At 35.9% G+C, this 18,220-nt stretch overlaps 1 protein-coding gene across 1 annotated transcript in view; it reads right to left on the bottom strand.

Annotated features, from left to right (window-relative positions):
• Nucleotides 1–14,543: 14,543 nt before the first annotated feature.
• LOC138698513 (lipase member K-like) overlaps nt 14,544–18,220 on the bottom strand; it is a 54,446-nt gene continuing 50,769 nt past the window's right edge. Inside the window, exon 8 of the mRNA XM_069824496.1 lies at nt 14,544–14,718. Within this exon, the coding sequence (XP_069680597.1) occupies nt 14,560–14,718 (159 nt within the window). The 3' untranslated portion in view covers nt 14,544–14,559. The remainder of the gene's footprint in view (nt 14,719–18,220) is intronic.

The following is an 18,220-nucleotide window of genomic DNA, read 5'->3' as shown; positions in this document are numbered from 1 at the left end:
GTGTCCAGAAACGTGAAGAAGGAACAAAGAACTGGCAGGTAATCTGATGTTAATGAGAAGATCTGTGCCATGAATGTTATTGCGAGAGAGTGCAGCAACTGTCAACTTTTGAAATGTCTAGAAAATGATACGGCGCGCGACACAAACCACATTTCTAATTTAAGTTTCGTACGCTCCAGAGATGTGACACCTCAGTTTTGGATGCGTTTTCCCTAATCAAATTGGTACTATACTTGAAACGCGAACATGTTTGTTGTAATTTTCTCAAAAAATGGCTCTTACGATTTTCTTTAAATTTTGCACATGAAGTACACGTACCAATATCTAAAACATTTATTTGAAACTATTTTGTACTTACACTAATAACGGAGATGTCCTATGTCGCGCGACTTTTGAATCACCCTGTGTTTCAGACCGCTCGTATCAGCCTTTTTTCTCGAAAACTATATGAGCCGTTCAGAGCAAAAGTGGTGTAAGTCAAAATTGAGTAATGAGGTTTAATGTAAAAATTCTGTAAAATACAGCGCAAAGTAGCATTTAATATGTCCTTCGTGCTATCCACTGACTACTAATAGTTTAAATAAATTCAATATTAATTGCTATTTTGTGCTGTATTTTACAGAATGTTTACTTTAACCTTCATTACCCATTTCTGACTCACACCACTTCTGCTCTCAACGGCTCAAATGATACTGGTCGTTCATAAAAAAAATTTGATAACCAAAACCTATGTAAAGAATCGATTGGTGGAAGTGCCATTTCCCGTAACAAACCGGAACTAGGGGTACCTGTGATCAACTTCGAAATTTCAAACGGGAACATGGGTCAATGAAGGTACCATTGGAAACTACTTTTAAAAGAAACAACTTTTACTGAAACTTTTTTCACCTAACGTTTATTTTTTAATCACAAAGCAACAAATATAGTATCTTCTGAGAAATGTTGTATGTTGATTATGTACATACACTCTTCATAGTAAGTGTTCAAAATGTCCGTCACCCTGTGCTAAACAATGTTCTGATCTCTTTCTAATATCCGTGATGGCACGGAGAACTTCAGCACAGCTGAGAGACCCACAGGCTTCTCTAATTCTTTGTTTCATCTTTTCTTTAGTTGTTGGACGCAACCTGGTAGAACATGAATATTCTTCCACTATGTTAAGAACCAATGTTCTGAGTTACCAAAAAAAAAATTTCAAAGAGCTAATCAATATAGATAAACAATTAATCCAATTAGTGTGAAATTCATATGGCATATGCAAAACATACAGATACAATTAAAAAAAAAAATTGGTCATTATTGGTTGAGTAGTTTCCAAGATTAAAACATTTGAATGGTAACATGTCAATTTTGGTCACTTCAGTCTTTAACCTCCTCTTAAAATGTCCGTTACAGAATTTTGTTGCAAAGCGTTCTATTTGTATCCAGCCTAAAGTATCTTCACTCCAAAAACTTTTCGGCATGTCGTCTGCCTGCCTTTCCATCTCTGTTGTTCTGTGTTTGGCAATTGAAGACTTTAACATTCTAAATGTGCTGAATGGCAATTTTTCAAATTACATTTTATTCAATCTAAGGGAGAAACATCCTTATGAGAATATCACACTAAATTGTCTTTGTCATAGCTCAGCTGTAAGTGATTCATTCGTGCGCCAAAATACGGTGTTGTAGATATTTCAACATGAATATCTCAGAAAGTTGTTTTTGGCACTTAACACATTTAGAATGTTAGGTCCTCATCAATTGGTCGGATTTTGTTCATATTCAGTATCTATGAGTTTATTTATCTTAGAATAATTCACATGAAATATGTTTACCAAAATATTAATAGGCCTTTATCTATATCTATACCAATAATAAATCTGTAGCCAAAATTTTTCTGGTAATTTTCGATTTTCCAAAAATAATTGGTGTTAACATGTATAATTAATCATCCTGAAACCGAAAATCGCTTCTTTTTTATTTTTGTTTGTATGTCTGTCTGTCTGTCTGTCTTGATGTCTGTTACCTTTTCACGCGATAATGGCTGAACCGATTTATATGAAAATTGGAATATAAATTAAGTTCGTTGTAACTTAGATTTTAGGCTATGTGGCATTCAAAATACTTTATTTAAAAGGGGGGTTATAAGGGAACCTGAATTAAATAAATCGAAATATCTCCCTTATTATTAATTTTCATGAAACATGTTACATAACAAAAGTTTCTTTAAAACTTATGTCCTATAAGTTTTATTCTATACATAATTTTCATAGGACTGATATTTAATGAGAAAAATGAGCTTTAAAATTCAATAACAACGCCATCTAAGGCGCTGTATTGAAATAAAATCAAATGACTTCGTCTATCCTCTTCAGTCCCGAATTTACAATTTTTGGAAGAAAAAAAAAGGTCACATCATTCTGGAGTTCCAAATATCCCAAATCAAGTCTTCACAGAAAATCAAATTTGGGGGCAATTTTGACTTCTTTGTGCCCCAAAATTTTGAATTTAATTTATAAATCTGGCATAGAAGTGTTGCAAAAGTGATACTCTTCATTTCTATCAAATTTAATTATTCAAAAATTCAAAAGTATCCAAGATACTGCAAAAAAATTAAAATAAAATTATGTATAGTATACGATACACTAGGACTGAAGAGGCTATAAGGGACCTTGGACAACAACAATCGAAAACTATTAAACATAGCCTACAGAGAATGTTTCTGTGTTTGTATGAAGTAATATCGGACGCTAATTAATTGCTTAATTATTATTTCACCATTGGAAAGTGTAGTTTCTCTAGATGGACATAATAATGTTATTACAGTAACTTCTGAGTGAAATTTAAGGATATACAGGACTTTTAAAATAACAATACAGTAAATTTTCATTGCCGCCTCAGATTATAGCGTTGTTGTACCTGCAGTAACTCCTATGTGCAAAATATAAAATTTTTGAGTAGAAAGAAAAAAACACATTTATTCATTCCATGGCAATGGTACAGGGAAGGTCGTGAATTCTTGCATTTTCGAAAGAAAGAAATATAATTACATATCACTGTTTATGCTGTATCACTATTTAAGTTATTTGAAGGGTTCAGAACCATAGTGGGCCAAGCGCCATTTACTGAAGAAGTAGAAAACAACGGTTAAAATTAAGTTATTACCATGATTCAATGGAAACATATAGCAAGTAATATGAAGTATACGGATTAAAATTAAATGATATGTCAATCTTCATTAAACTATGGTTGCATGTAATAACAAATAAGAAACATGTTAAAGGAATTGTCAGTGCACCAAATGAGTGCTCTCTGGACCAAAATGACCGCATTTTAAGTATTTAAATACAATTTAAATTAAGTAACATATTAAACGATTTATCCTTCTATCAAAAACGAATGTTCGCTGGATCAAACGTCCTATTTTAATTATGTAATTACTTTATACAGGGACATCATTTTATTTTTACTAACATTTTTAATATTAACCTGGCTATATCCTTGGATTAAGGTCTACAACCGGAAACACCGCTTGCTCCCCCTTCCAAGACTGGAGTTCGATGATACTGGCGTAAAATACAAATCACTCTACTAGGTATAGGAGGGAAGACAAGTAGTTCATCCATTTACGTAAACTAGGAAGTATCGCGATTTTGAGTTTGATAATTTTCATTAGGTTTTTGTTTAATCAAAATACAGTACTGTATTAACACTTAGTGTTTTTACTCACGAATAGAGCTATCCTTTCGGACATATTCATTATGCGGTGTATATTGTACTGTTACAGCACATTAGCGTACAATATAGAGAACGAAGTTCAATTGAAAACTAATCATAATATGGATAGTTAAACACATTTTTGAAAATGGTGGCCGTTAATTTCGATACAGGCTTCAGTTCTTTTGTGCATATTATCGCACTATAGACTATTGTACCTAATTCCAATTGCCAGTTTCGTCCTTCGTACTAGTAACTCATGTTGAAATAATTCTGTACCTACTCTATAAAAGAGTACCTTATGTACTGTAAATTCAATCTTTACTTCTGCCCGATCCGAAAAGATAAAATTACTCAGACATCCTATCTACTGTCCGTCCAACTGATTTTGTCGCAGGGTCGTAGAAAGGAGGGGGAATCACGTGACAGTTAATTACTTAACGAGGCCCTTTTATTTAAGTTATTTTAAACAGTTGTATAATATTACGTAGACGTCCAATTCCTAACAGAAATTACTGTTTTCAGAAAAGACCTAAGCCAGCTCAGCTACTAGACTTTACAGAGGGGCGAACAGAAGCAGGTGGGGGAAACTGGGATGCGACGTAGGCAAACGGACGACAGTACCTGTGCAAAAATATAATTCAATATTGAAAACTCTTTCGTCACTGGAAAACGCGAACATATTTCTGGAACGTACTATACTCAGTAACGCAGTACTGCACACGGGTCCTCTGTTCTGTGTGGAGAACCATTGGAAGTTTACTAGTAGAGGGGGTGGGAGTGAAGTACATTAAAAAATTCAGATACAATAAAAATCGAAGTAAAAATGAAATGATGTCCCTGTATTTATTTCTAACAGGTGCAGCGAAACGGACGGGTACGGCTAGTTGAAATAAACATAAAAAATGACTATGAACTCTAAACCGATATCAATAATTTACAGTTTTATTACTGTAAAAAGAATGTAACATCTTTATTTGGATTTATTTTGTATTGTAATTTATTGCAACTGCTGAAAAATTGTAAGCTTCTCTTTTTTCCTTTGTTACAGGTAACGGACAGCGTTTCATTCCGGCTTTTGGTCTCGTATTGGCTGGGAGTACATATGCCGCATCCGTGGACCAGTGGATATGAAAGGTATGTAGGCTAAAGCCGAATCCCAATATGTGAGGTCATAATGAATTGAGAACACAAAATATTATGGTCGTATTTGGTTGCGTAAAGAATAAGCTCATTGCTGTACTCTTGGAATGATAGTTCAGGAAGATTTATACAGGGACATCATTTTATTTTTACTTCAATTTTTATTGTACAAGAGTTTTAGAATGTATTTCACTCCCACCCCTTCTACTAATGAAGTTCCAACTTTCCTCACAGAACCAAGGCCGCATATAGTAAACAGTACTGAGTTAGTGGGTATAGTACGTTCCAGAAAAATGTTCGCGTTGTCCAGTGACGAAAGAGCTTTCAATATTGAATCATTTCCGCACAGGTACTGTCCGTTTGCCTACGTTGCATCCCGATTTCCCCCACCTGCTTCCGCTCGCCCCTCTGTAAAGACTAGTAATATTATACAACTATTACGTACGTAATATTATACAACTATTTAAAATAACTTTAAATAAAAGGGCCTCGTTAAGTAATTAACTGTCACGTGATTTCCTCCCTTTCTATGTTCCTGCGACATAACCACTTGGACGGACAGTAGATAGCATGTTTGAGCAATTTCATCTGTGCGGATCGGGCAGGTACAGAATTATTTCAACATGAGTTACTAGTACGAAGAACGAAACTGGTAATTGGAATTAGATGCAATAGTCTATAGTGCGATAATATGCACAAAAGAACTGAAGCCTGTATCGAAATGAACGGACACCATTCTAAAAAAATTTGTTTAAATATCTATATTATGATTATTTTTCAATTTAACTTCATTGTCTACATTGTACTCTAATATGCTGTAGACAGTATAATATACACTGCATAATAAAACGTTCGCATGGATAACTCAGTTCGTGAGTAAAAACACGTATTGTTAATGATGTACTGTATTTTGATTAAAGAAAAACCTAATGAAAATGATCAAACTCAAAATTGCGATATTTCCTAGTTTACGTTATTGGGTGAACTACTTTTCTTACACCCTATACCTAGTAAATTGATTTTTTTTGTATTTTACGCCAGTATCATTGAACTCCAGTCATGGAAGTGGGTAGCAAACTTTATTTCCGGTTCTCGAATGTTAATCCAAAGGTATAGCCCGGTTAATATTAGAATTGTGAGTAAAAATAAAATGATGTCCCTGTATAAACTATTAACTGGACTGTCACTGTCAAAGTATTAATAGAACTGGTGTATTGTGAAATGCCTAGACCGTACAATCTGCTATTGCTGCTCTTTTACGCCAGAATAAAGGCATAATGATATCTACACTTGAGAACCTAATAATCGTGTTTGGCGATCGAGATTTTCCTCTGTTATCAGCTTATCACATTATTTCACTGATATTGAATTTTTTAAAACAAAGTTGGCAGTAGAGTACGTATGAAGACTCACCACGTCCAGAAATGCCTCTGGATTGTCTTTGCCGTCACCATTCACTCCCCCATACAACTCAAGTACAAGTACAATGAAACTTAAGTTCCTGAACATGATGGTTTTCCTGTGGGTATGTCACTTGTTTGTGTAAGTATATACTAGCTGTTTGCCATGGACACGTTTCACGAGACTGGAAGTAGGATATAGGCTTTGTATGAAAAACAAAAATGGTTCAAATTAAAACTCGAGCTATAATGTAGCGCGATTGTGAATCGCAAGTACGTCGTTGTAATCGGCAATTGTCGTCCTTCAACGAAGTCGTCCTTGCCTTTGCCTTTGTTTCAAGTTTCTGCGATTAGAGTATCACCGATGTTACCTTGTTCAACCTGACTAATTTGATCAAAGAAATACTGCGATGTATTTCATTATTAATTCTGGTGAGTCAGTTGTTGTTTTCTGCAATTGCATGTAAGGTGAAGAGAAGTCGAAGTTTCGGACGTACAATTCACAATATTATGAGGGAAGAAAGAGAATAGAGAATATATCTGTCGGTTCTGTTGTGAAGAGGAGTTAGGCAGCAGAGAAACACAAGGTTAACTCTGGAATGTTTAAGAACAAGTTCTTAGCAGCGGATTCAATAGTTTCGTTTCTCTTTCTTGTCTTCCCTCTTTACGGAACTAAAACGTACTAAAATTCGTAAACTATATCATGGGCATAAGAGGGGAAGTAAAAGGGCCGCATAAACTCCCGCCCATGTCCATTTCGCCTATACCGCTTTATAAGCAAACATACAGTAAGGCTCTGTGCATCAGTGGTGGTTTTTAGACTGCCAGCGAGAGCCGGAAGTTCATAAAAGCTATAATGCCCGCTTGATATAATATGTCACGGACCTTTTTGCCTGTTCATACCGCACCAAAACATTACTGTCTCAGTCGGAAGAGTGGATTGAAAAGTTAAGGGGTTTTTATGCAGTGACTCAATCGAGTTATTTACGCTCAGGCCTGCTATGGAATAAATCTTGTTGAGTCCTGCAAATAAGTATTTTGAATAATATAACAGTGCAAGAACGACCATTGTCTTAAATGTTTTTTTGAACAGTTTCTTTTGTATTTTCCTACAAGCTTCGTTTTATTGTTCCTCATAAAAAACAGTTAATTTTTTTTCCTTCCTTTAAACATCTTCATTATTTTATATGACGCGTTGTATCTTAGTTACTTAAAATTGTTGTCATGCTCCTTTATTCTGTTACGTATTAAAACTTTTTTCTCTTACTGGTTCATAACCTTTAAAAGGTAACATTTCTATCTTCGTAGCAGATATCTGAATTTATATCTTTCTCGTATGTTGCTCAATTTCTATGCAGACTATTGCAAGCCATCTTCTGTCTCAGAAGACCCTCTGCAAGGAGTATCAATTCTGTTCCGTTTAATTTAAACTCCATGAAATTTAACCCATGGTTTAAATCATGTTCCATTCAACACTATCTTGAATGAAGAGTAGTTTAAACTATTGCTTAAACCTAAGCCTTAACGTTCTATGTCTAAACCAGGGACCGTCAAGTGACTACACTCTCGTGCGTACGTACAAACCCTCAAGCCCTGACGTACGGCTGAGGGCAAGGGTAGCTGCTTCCACAGTGGCGGAGCTAAGAACTTGTATGTGAACCAAATTTGTGATAAGAATGTAAATTAATTTCAGCTTTTAATTGAAGCACGCTTTCACTGTTAATTGCACTATACTGAAAAACAGTACTCTATACAATTTTGTACAGTTAACTATATACGAAACAAATTTTTGCATGTTTGCACAATAATGAAACAAAACAAAATATACACTTTTATACAGATTAATATACTGTTTGTCTTCTTCTCATTGCTATACAATTCAATTAACAAAATAAAACAACAGTACAAACGTTGTTATTCAAATCAATTCTCTAATAATAGTACTTTTTCTTAAACATCAGAGATCCGCTGCGATTTTTGCAGTTTTCTGTTAGTAAGCAGCTATTTAATTCTCGGAGCTATTGTTTTAGTACCAGCCAATCGCAAACATGCTTTCAATTGTTCATCACTTAGTTGTTTCTGTGACGTGACTTTGTAAACTTCATTAAACAAAACAGTGTTTCGCATACGTAGGTTGTCCCGAACATTTACAACGTTCTTGCAGCAAGATTGTACTGTTTAGGAAACCTTTCTCGTGGAAAACAAGTATAGAAATGGTTAATACTTTTTGTTTTGATACTTATCCTTTAGCTCAATATCGCTTTGTAAATCAAGTATTTCTAATTGTAGTTCAGCAGGAATATCCAGGACACTCACTGAAAAAGATATTGCAAATATCTTAAATTGTTGTTCAAGATCTCTAATATCCTCAAATATACGTTCGAAACTTCGCACAATTGTTGCATTATTCTTATATATTCTTTCATGTCCATGGCTTCTAACAGGTTTCCCATGTACATCCATAAATAAGGCAGTTTCATTTCTAAGTGCGAGAAAACGTTCCAGAATTTTTCGACTTCACCACCTTACCTCGGTATGGTAGAGTAAATCCCCATACTGTTAATACCATCAAGCAGTGCCCTGAAGTCCCTGTGATTGAGTCCTCTAGACCTTATGAAATTAATTGTTCGCATAACAACATCCATTACATTGCTAAGGTTCATGTTTCAGCACATAAATATTCCTGGTGCAAAATGCAGTGCACCGGTGCCCCCAAGCGACCTCGATAGGTTCCACCACTGATAGACTGCAGTGTACAAGTGTACTGCCCGCAGTGGAAGCCGTAACCAGGCCTGTACGCCCTCTCGCGATCTTGACTCGACTTGGCGGAGCCTGGTCTAAACTATTCACTTCGTAATCCTGTGTTTATGATTAATTGTTCTTTACTAAAATTATAATTGCAGTTAGTAAAGCATTCGTTTTTTCTTATTTTCTATTTAATACCAATATTTTACTTAATATCTTGCAAATTAAATAATATTATTAATTGTATTCACATTATTGCATTATGATGATACAACAATAAAAACAAAAGAATGGAATTAGGCAGTTCGATTTCTTAGTGCGTAGGCTGGTTTGAAATAAAATATATTTTAATAAAAAAAAGCAAAGGAGCTAAAAATTTAAGGAAAGGGGAATACTTACTTACTTACTGGCTTTTAAGGAACCCGAAGGTTCATTGTCGCCCTCACATAAGCCCGCCATCGGTCCCTATCCTGAGCAAGATTAATCCATTCCCTATCATCATATCCCACCTCCCTGAAATCCATTTTAATATTATCTTCCCATCTACGTCTCGGCCTCCCTAAAAGTCTTTTTCCCTCCGGCCTCCCAACTAACACTTAATATGCATTTCTGGATTCGCCCATACGTGCTACATGCCCTGCCCATCTCAAACTTCTGGATTTAATGTTCCTAATTATATCAGGTGAAGAATACAATGCGTGCAGTTCTGTGTTGTGTAACTTTCTCCATTCTCCTGTAACTCCATCCCTCTTAGCCCCAAATATTTTCCTAACCACCTTATTCTCAAAAAGGAAAGGGGAATGCAATTTAATTTTGTAACTGGTAAAGAAAAGGAATGGCATTATATAGTCAACTGTTTTCTGATAAAATCCATGTTTCACAATGTTCATTTATTCTCTTCTAGATAGCATTTTAATATACCCATTTGTGATAATCCTGCTATTGCTTTAGAAAATTCAGGTTTAACTTTACCTACAATACTTTCATATAAGCCGTAGTGATTCCCAGCATTTATCTGAATAATTTCCTCATACAATAGCAGCTCTAAAAATATTTGGTAACAGCGGAAAGAGCATGATTTATGTTTGTGGATGATTTTCTTTTGTCTTCTACTTGATTTAATACCACATTTGCAGTATAATTACGTAGCTTTCATCTAAAACTCACTTTCATTCTATTCTTGAAAATGACTTACAGTACTTTTGGTTCAAAAGTGCGTGTATGTGTGTATGTGCCGCTGCTGCCGCTGGATTTCAAATACGAAATATTAAACAAATTATGTGACACATCCTTCAGTTCAGCTTGAGTAATTTTTGTCACTAATTTCTGTCGTAATTCGTCCTTCAGTTTACTGAAGTATGTGGATTATTTTTAAACACTTTACGCTTTAAGTTTTCCCAAAGATAAACATCACAGTACGGTAACTGACATCAGGGGATTTAGGGCGTCACAAACCTCTGATTATTATCAGGGCTTCGAAAAGATTCTTTGTGGTGTCCATTGGAGGTTCGGCAGTATGTTGGGTAGAATTGTCCTGTTAGAAATAACCGTATTGTTTTTCTTCGTCCGATATTTTTCGAAACGTATCGTCGGATCTAAAATTAGACTCCTTTCATTGCGTCGATCTATTGCCACAATATCCGCCCTTTTTGCTGACCTATCCTCTGCTAAGCAAAAAACCTCCTCTTATACTTCCCATTGTGCCTTGCGAAGACTGTTTGCAATAAAGTCTCGAATTTCCATTTTGAGTAGTAGCCCAACACATGACTAGGGTTTCACCTTACTGGCTGACGTATTTTTGCAACACGGAAATAACACGCTGAATAATAATAATAATAATAATAATAATAATAATAATAATAATAATAATAATAATAATAATCATCATCATTATCATCATCATCATAGCCTCGCAGATACTCTGACCATTACTTGACCTTGACTTCCTTGTTATAGATATTTTTCCTTATTTTATTTTTTCAAGTAGTTTGTTTTTCCTCAATTTCTATTTAATATTAAAATTAAGTTATGTCACTTCTAGAACTGCCCCAATCACGACATTTTGCTCTTTTGTGTACAAACTATGTATTTTAAATATGTATATGTAACTTGTAATTGAGGGGTTAGCTGGAAGAAGGACGTAACTCAGAAAACATAGTTTTGAGATAATCAAGAAAAACTATCTGTACCCCGCATCTCTTGCTGGAATATGACACTATTCATATATATTGTAGGATAATACGTTCTCTTGTGATGACAATGAGTTCCATGGTTATTGTTTAAATATTGTACTAGAACGAAGAATTCAATTTTTTTTAATTACGCCCTTCTTCCATAAAAGAGGGTTGAAGATACTGCAATACTGTTAATTTTTCTATATTTCTATAGGAAAGGCTAGATATAGGTCTTTACTACAATAATGAAGATAATTACGTTATACTGTATAATATGTTCGTTCACTAAATTGTAATCACAACATTAAAAATAATTAATCCCACTTATTTCGCGTTATCATTTTAACTGAAAGTACCTAGAATATAGGCTTACAAATACTATACCACTTTAAGTGATCTAATAACCTAACATAAACAACATCGAGAATCTTGTGATTCCTATTGAAGTGTTTGCCTCTCATATCTGTCATTACAGTATCTCCTAGTTTCACTATATTTTGTACAGTTATCACTCGTTTCTTAGATATTTTAAACAATGGCAGAATAAAGGACTTGTATAAAAATTCGTCTCAGTCATGAAACTGTATACCCAAGAACATTCTCGGCGCTGTGGTGTTACAGTTGTTGACGTTGCTTAATGGTCATCCTCTCCAAATATCCCATAAGAAATGCATGCTGTTGGTTTTTGATTCCAGTTTCCCAATATCCTCAATGGAAAATGGCTTGTTCTTCTGTAGACATCTCATATTTCTTCTGGCAGCAACTGACTTAAACGTTTTGCTGCTAACCTGTCAGAAATATGGTCGTTGCTAAGTGACTGACTGCTAGCCTGGATCTAACATTTTATAGCACTGAATAGGCCTATATAATTAGTAGGCCCCGGGAAAAGTATTTCTATCAGCTTAGTGTGCAACACAGCATACCTGCTTTGAGAGGGATGAGGTAAACAACGATAGACAGCGTGACGCTGGCAGTAGTGCAGTTTGGTTCATGAGAAATGAAGTAATACATGAAAGTCTCATTATTTGTGCGTCCTATGGTATTGTATTGTATTTATTAACATTCCATGGTATTCATACATGCTTACAGCTAGAATATGGAAAAAATAAAAAAAAACTTAATACTATTATAAAATCTTAATTTATAGTCACAGTCTAGATGAAATATATACAGACGAGATTTACAATATAGTCTACTAGTACAACACATAGTTTTAGTATCAATTTCATGAAGTGTTATTGAATGTCATGAATTCACCTACAGAATAGAAGGCGTGAGAAATTAGGTGCTTCTTTAATTTGGCCCTAAATAATTTTATGTTTTGAGTTTCATTTTTTATATCGAATCTAATCTTCGTTACTATGTAGCAGCAAGTATTGGTGTTCTGTCATGGGTATTCTTTTCCGCAGTTATTTTGTGTTGATGGAGGTAGAATTATTTTAAATTTAGTTTTAAATTTAACTAGCTGTGTGTGTGTGTGTTTCTAACGCGATTTGTAGTGTTCGTGCATATATAAAATGTCGCAAGACAGTAAGTTCTTACTCCCTCAGTTAACGGCAGTTTTACAGAACAAACTTTAACTTAATTATACCTCGGAAAATCAATATATTACCTGCGTGTATTTTTAAAATCACTCTCTTATTTTGAATAACATAATTTTCAATGGCGATGTGATCCTTCTGACTAGTTTCCAGTGATTAGCTATGAAGCTTACAAAGTGATATTCTAATTTATTCTCATTAAGAGACCTAAATATTTAATTGTACTTGACATACTGGTAATATTATTTACGTATTGATGCGTTGCAATGAACTATGACATGCATGTGCAAGACATGTAACGTGTATCATAACGTGTTTCAAGAAACTTTGCAGATTTCTTCATATAACTTGCAGCATCTGTAACATATACCCGGTAGTAACACATTTTCGAATTGCACACATGATGGCCATAGCAACTCCATAGCACTATCAAAAAGTTCACATATGGTGGAATAATTAACCCTCTCTAACACTTCACTCATTAAGAGATAGGGTCTACAGCAACATTCCGCACTAAGGGCAGCCACAACCACATTTGCAACGTGACGTCCAACGGAGTCCATGCTTTCACCAATAGAAAGAAACCCATATCTTCTCATTTTATAATTTACACTTCACTTCACACAGACATTTCTAATATGCATATTGCACATACTTCTTCCGCAGTGTTGCGTCTTTAGGAATTTGTCTTCAAGTGTCTTTTCTGAAAAGCGACGGAGTTTCGCGTTTTATAATTGGTTTAACGGAATATTTGAAGCAATAAACGTGTCACACACATCTTCGAAATGTTCGTTCAAGTACTTGTGAAGGAGATTCCTGCTGTACCTTGCTTAAATTCTGTCATCTGTTACATGCTTATTGCTATTTACATGCTTCTTAACGTTGCATGCCATGACGGCTGCCAATTTCACAAAACAGTTCATTACCATGGATGGAAAACACATTTCTCCATATTGACGAACATATTTCCTCAGTGCTTCTATCTTGCGTACTTTTGGTCTCGGCATTCTGAAGACCCGTGTTCATTTACTTTTGACTGCGTTGTACTAAGCTGCGCCGGCACTACTCCTATCTGCACAGTGATGCGTGCAAGAGTCCTCGGTTCATAAACATCGCGCGTTTCCCTGTAGGTAATACTTTCTCCGGGGTCTGATTATTAGTGCCTTGTATTCATTCTCCATTGACAAAAGTAAATAGCAATACTGTATTTCTTTCACCATTTATCCTGACGTATTTGTGTAAGCTTTGTCGTAATTTCGTCGTCGCTTGCTAGATTATTCTTTCATAGTTTGTTAAACCGTTTCTGTTTTCTATCTTTCCGTACGTAATTCTTTTTCACTGATACTTTCAACATCAGAAATGTTATATTCGCTTCCATTAGACGAAATATAGGATAGATCAGAACATTCGTCAGGCAACGCGAACACCCTGCAGTTATCTTCGCCGATCCTCGAACCACAGTAGTGAGATGGAAGACGGACGCATTTCAATAATACCTCTCTATTGAAATCTATTGGGAGTAGAGGCGTAACATTGTGGTGGTTGGTAGAAACGCTGCCAAAAGAACGCATAGAGCCATTTTACGGATAAACGCCGTAATTCGAATTACGCCCTTCTTCCAGCCAACTCCTCAATTAGGTTACAATAAATTCAATAATTTCAGTAACATAACCTTCCAAGTCTCATGCTACAGTATACGCCTTCGGGTCTCTCCTCCCTGCAAAAGAAGAGAGAGATAGAGAGAGATAGGGATATATGGGGAAGGAGAGAGAGAGAGAGAATATCCTTTGCGATATTTTGAAATAATTTATTTAATAAAATGTATTTCTTTTGATACATAATTACATGTGATTAGGACCGCTATTGTTTACAATATGGTTGTAAGATGTCTATGACGGGCTTGTTGACAAGTGTGGCGATATCTTTGTGAGTGACGAAGTCTAAGTGGTTGAAACCCTTTTGTGCTACCTTCTGCAGTTTGATCACGTTGGGTAGTTCGTTGTACAGCTTCATGACATCCTGAAACAGACAAGCAACCAGGTTCTAGATTACCTACTTACTTACTTACTTACTTACTTACTGGCTTTTAAGGAACCCGGAGGTTCATAGTCCGTAAACCCGCCATTGGTCCCTATCCCGAGCAAGATTAATCCAGACTCTACCATCATATCCCACCTCCCTCAAATCCATTTTAATATTATCTTCCCATCTACGTCTCGGCCTCCCCAAAGGTCTTTTTCCCTCCAGCCTCCCAACTAACACTCTATATGCATTTCTGGATTCGCCCATAAGTGCTACATGCCCTGCCCATCTCAAACGTCTGGATTTTATGTTCCTAATTATGTTAGGTGAAGAATACAATGCGTGCAGCTCTCCGTTGTGTAACTTTCTCCATTCTCCTGTAACTTCATCCCTCTTAGCCCCAAATATTTTCCTAAGAACCTTATTCTCAGACACCCTTAATCTTTGTTCCTCTCTCAAAGTGGGAGTCCAAGTTTCACAACCATACAGAACAACCGGTAATATAAGTGTTTTATAAATTCTAACTTTCAGATTTTTTGACAGCAGACTAGATGACAAAAGCTTCTCAACCGAATAATAACACGCATTTCCCATATTTATTCTGCGTTTAATTTCCTCCCGAGTGCTATTTATATTTGTTACTGTTGCTCCAAGATACTTGAATTTTTCCACCTCTTCGAAAGATAAATCTCCAATCTTTATAGTTCCATTTCGTACAATATTCTGGTCACGAGACATAATCATATACTTAGTCTTTTCGGGATTTAGTTCCAACCCTATCGCTTTACTTGCTTCAACTAGAATTTCCGCGTTTTCCCTAATCGTTTGTGGATTTTCTCCTAGCATATTCACGTCATCCGCATAGACAAGCAGCTGATGTAACCCATTCAACTCCAAACACTGTCTATTATCCTGAACTTCCCTAATGGCATATTCTAACCAGGTTCTACTGTAGATTACAGGCTTAAATCTTAATGCCAGTATTTTGGTTGTTTGACTTCTTTGTTACTCCTTTCAAACTCCCCTACATCCGACTTACACACTACTGCGGGTACAAAAGGGACATTATTCTGATCGTAGACTATGCTCTTCATCTGGCGAAGAAAAAAAAATGGGGCGCCTTTGATGTTTTCCACTCTCCTCCACATCGTAGATTGTACAGCGGCAGGAAACAGTTTCACATACTCCTTCCAATATACCGGTACAATATAACAAGAATACAATGCGTGCAGTTCTGTGTTGTGTAACTTTCTCCATTTTCCTGTAACTTCATCCCTCGTAGCCCTAAATATTTTCCTAAGCACCTTATTCTCAAATACCCTTAACCTATGTTCCTCTCTCAAAGTGAGAGTCCAAGTTTCACAACCATAAAGAACAATCGGTAATACAACTGTTTTATAAATTCTAACTTTCAGATTTTTTAACAGCAGACTGGATGATAAAAGCTTCTCAACCGAATAATAACACGCATTTCCCATATTTATTCTGTGTTTAATTTCCTCCCGAGTATCATTTATATTAGTTACTGTTGCTCCCAGATATTTGAATTTTTCCACCTCTTCAAAGGATAAATTTCCAATTTTTATATTTCCATTTCGTGCAATATTCTCGTCACAAGACATAATCATATACTTCTTCTTTTCGGGAATTACTTCCAAACATATCTCTTCACTTGCTTCAAGTAAAATTCCCGTATTTTCCTTAATCGTTTGTGGATTTTCTCCTAACTTATTCACGTCATCCGCATAGACAAGCAGCTGATGTAACCCGCTCAATTCCAAACCCTCTCTGTTATCCTGTACTTTCCTAATTTCATACTCTAGAGCGAAGTTAAAAAGTAAAGGTGATAGTGTCAATAGAAAAGAGTATAGGCTAATGTCCAATATGGAGGGGTTTAACACCAGCGTAATTGACAAGTTCTGCAGTAGGAAGGAACGTCGTATGGACTCCATATTTCGTCACTAGGCGAGTCTCAAATTAATATAAATACATATAAGTGTATACAGTAGGCCGATATAGAGATTGCAACACACTCATTATTTTGACCACCAGCCGCTACTGGGTAGGTCTCATAATCCATCTCTCCTTCTGCCATTGTAGGCAGCATTTTGCCGGTAGGTGCTCGGGGTGAGATCCCGACAGTGCTGCTCATCGGAGTGACTACTACCGCTGAGGAATCGGAGATTACGAATAAAGCTCTCCACCGGTGATCTCCGGTACTACCGTAGGTGGAACAGGGGACTACGGAGGGACGCGGTGGTTCGGAGCGAAGCGACAGTTAGCTCAAGGACGACCGGCGCGTACGGACTGACGGTAGTTGTGAGGGGAATAAAATGGCACCAAATCGGATATCCGTCGCATGGAAATTCCTTAATTTAGTTGAAGGTAATAATAAAGTCGTACTCTGTAAACTTTTGTGGGCGAATTTATTCTAAGGGTGGTGGAATTTCGAATTTGTTAGACCATTTGAAGCGATCGCACAATCGCGAACTTGATGAAAACAATTACGCAAAACATTTGATACGATTTCTTTTTAAATTGTTTTAGTGCCCACAGTATAGGAAAAAGTCTTAAAATTTCTCTAAAACGTAACTTTCGAGGCAATAAAAGATATATGAAATATTTAAAAGACGACTTGAGTTATATTTTGCTGTTTGGATTAAAATATTGAGTTTCTGAATGAAACTAAAGAAACATGTGGTAATAATATAATTACAATTATCCTTAAGTTGATACCCGCTTATATTTTTATTACAGAGCAAGAGTGGCGCATTTTAGAAGAGGCAGTTCAAATACTGACACCCTTTAACACAATAATCACAATCCTGTCCGGTGAAGAATCTGAATATATTATGTTGGACAGTAAACTTTATCCCATTGATAGCCCACGTTTCTTTTGTTCCATTCTGAAGCTCCCTTAATATATTTTACGTTAAACTAAACCGATTAGAATAATAATTGACAAACAATGTTTGTGATTAAACGAGATTTTCTAGGAGAACTACAGTATAAATGTTTCCATTAGCTACTGAATAGCTTTACTTCTGCGTTAATTTTGCAGTTAGATTGAATGTTATTAATTTGATCAATGACATAAAACTAATACGTCTTTCCACATATACTATGAATTTCAAAACTAGAAAAAAAATCTGTCAGCTAACGTAGCACTTTAAGCAACACAAAAAAGAGCCGAAGAAAGAGAGAGAGATTAACATAAAAGAGAGATTAAACAACAACAAATTAGAACTTAATTTAAAAGATACGCGGACGTCAGCGGACTCGAAACACTACCTGATCCGATTAAAGGAATGCTCAGCGGAAAGTGTATGTCTGCGCCACAGCACATATACAACCTGCGCGGCATCAATCGGAGGTAACCGGAGGTCTCCGATTGAAAGCGCGCAAACAACCGCTCCGGAGAAAACCTAATCATGAGCAGCACTAGATCCCGACAGCCATATTATATCAAGAATTCTGTAACATGTTACACTGATGGGTG

This window comes from Periplaneta americana, chromosome 4, assembly GCF_040183065.1.
Source record: "Periplaneta americana isolate PAMFEO1 chromosome 4, P.americana_PAMFEO1_priV1, whole genome shotgun sequence".
Taxonomy (NCBI): Eukaryota; Metazoa; Arthropoda; class Insecta; order Blattodea; family Blattidae; genus Periplaneta; species Periplaneta americana.
The sequence above is the reverse complement of the archived record's forward strand: the minus strand, read 5'-3'. Positions and strand labels throughout refer to the sequence as shown.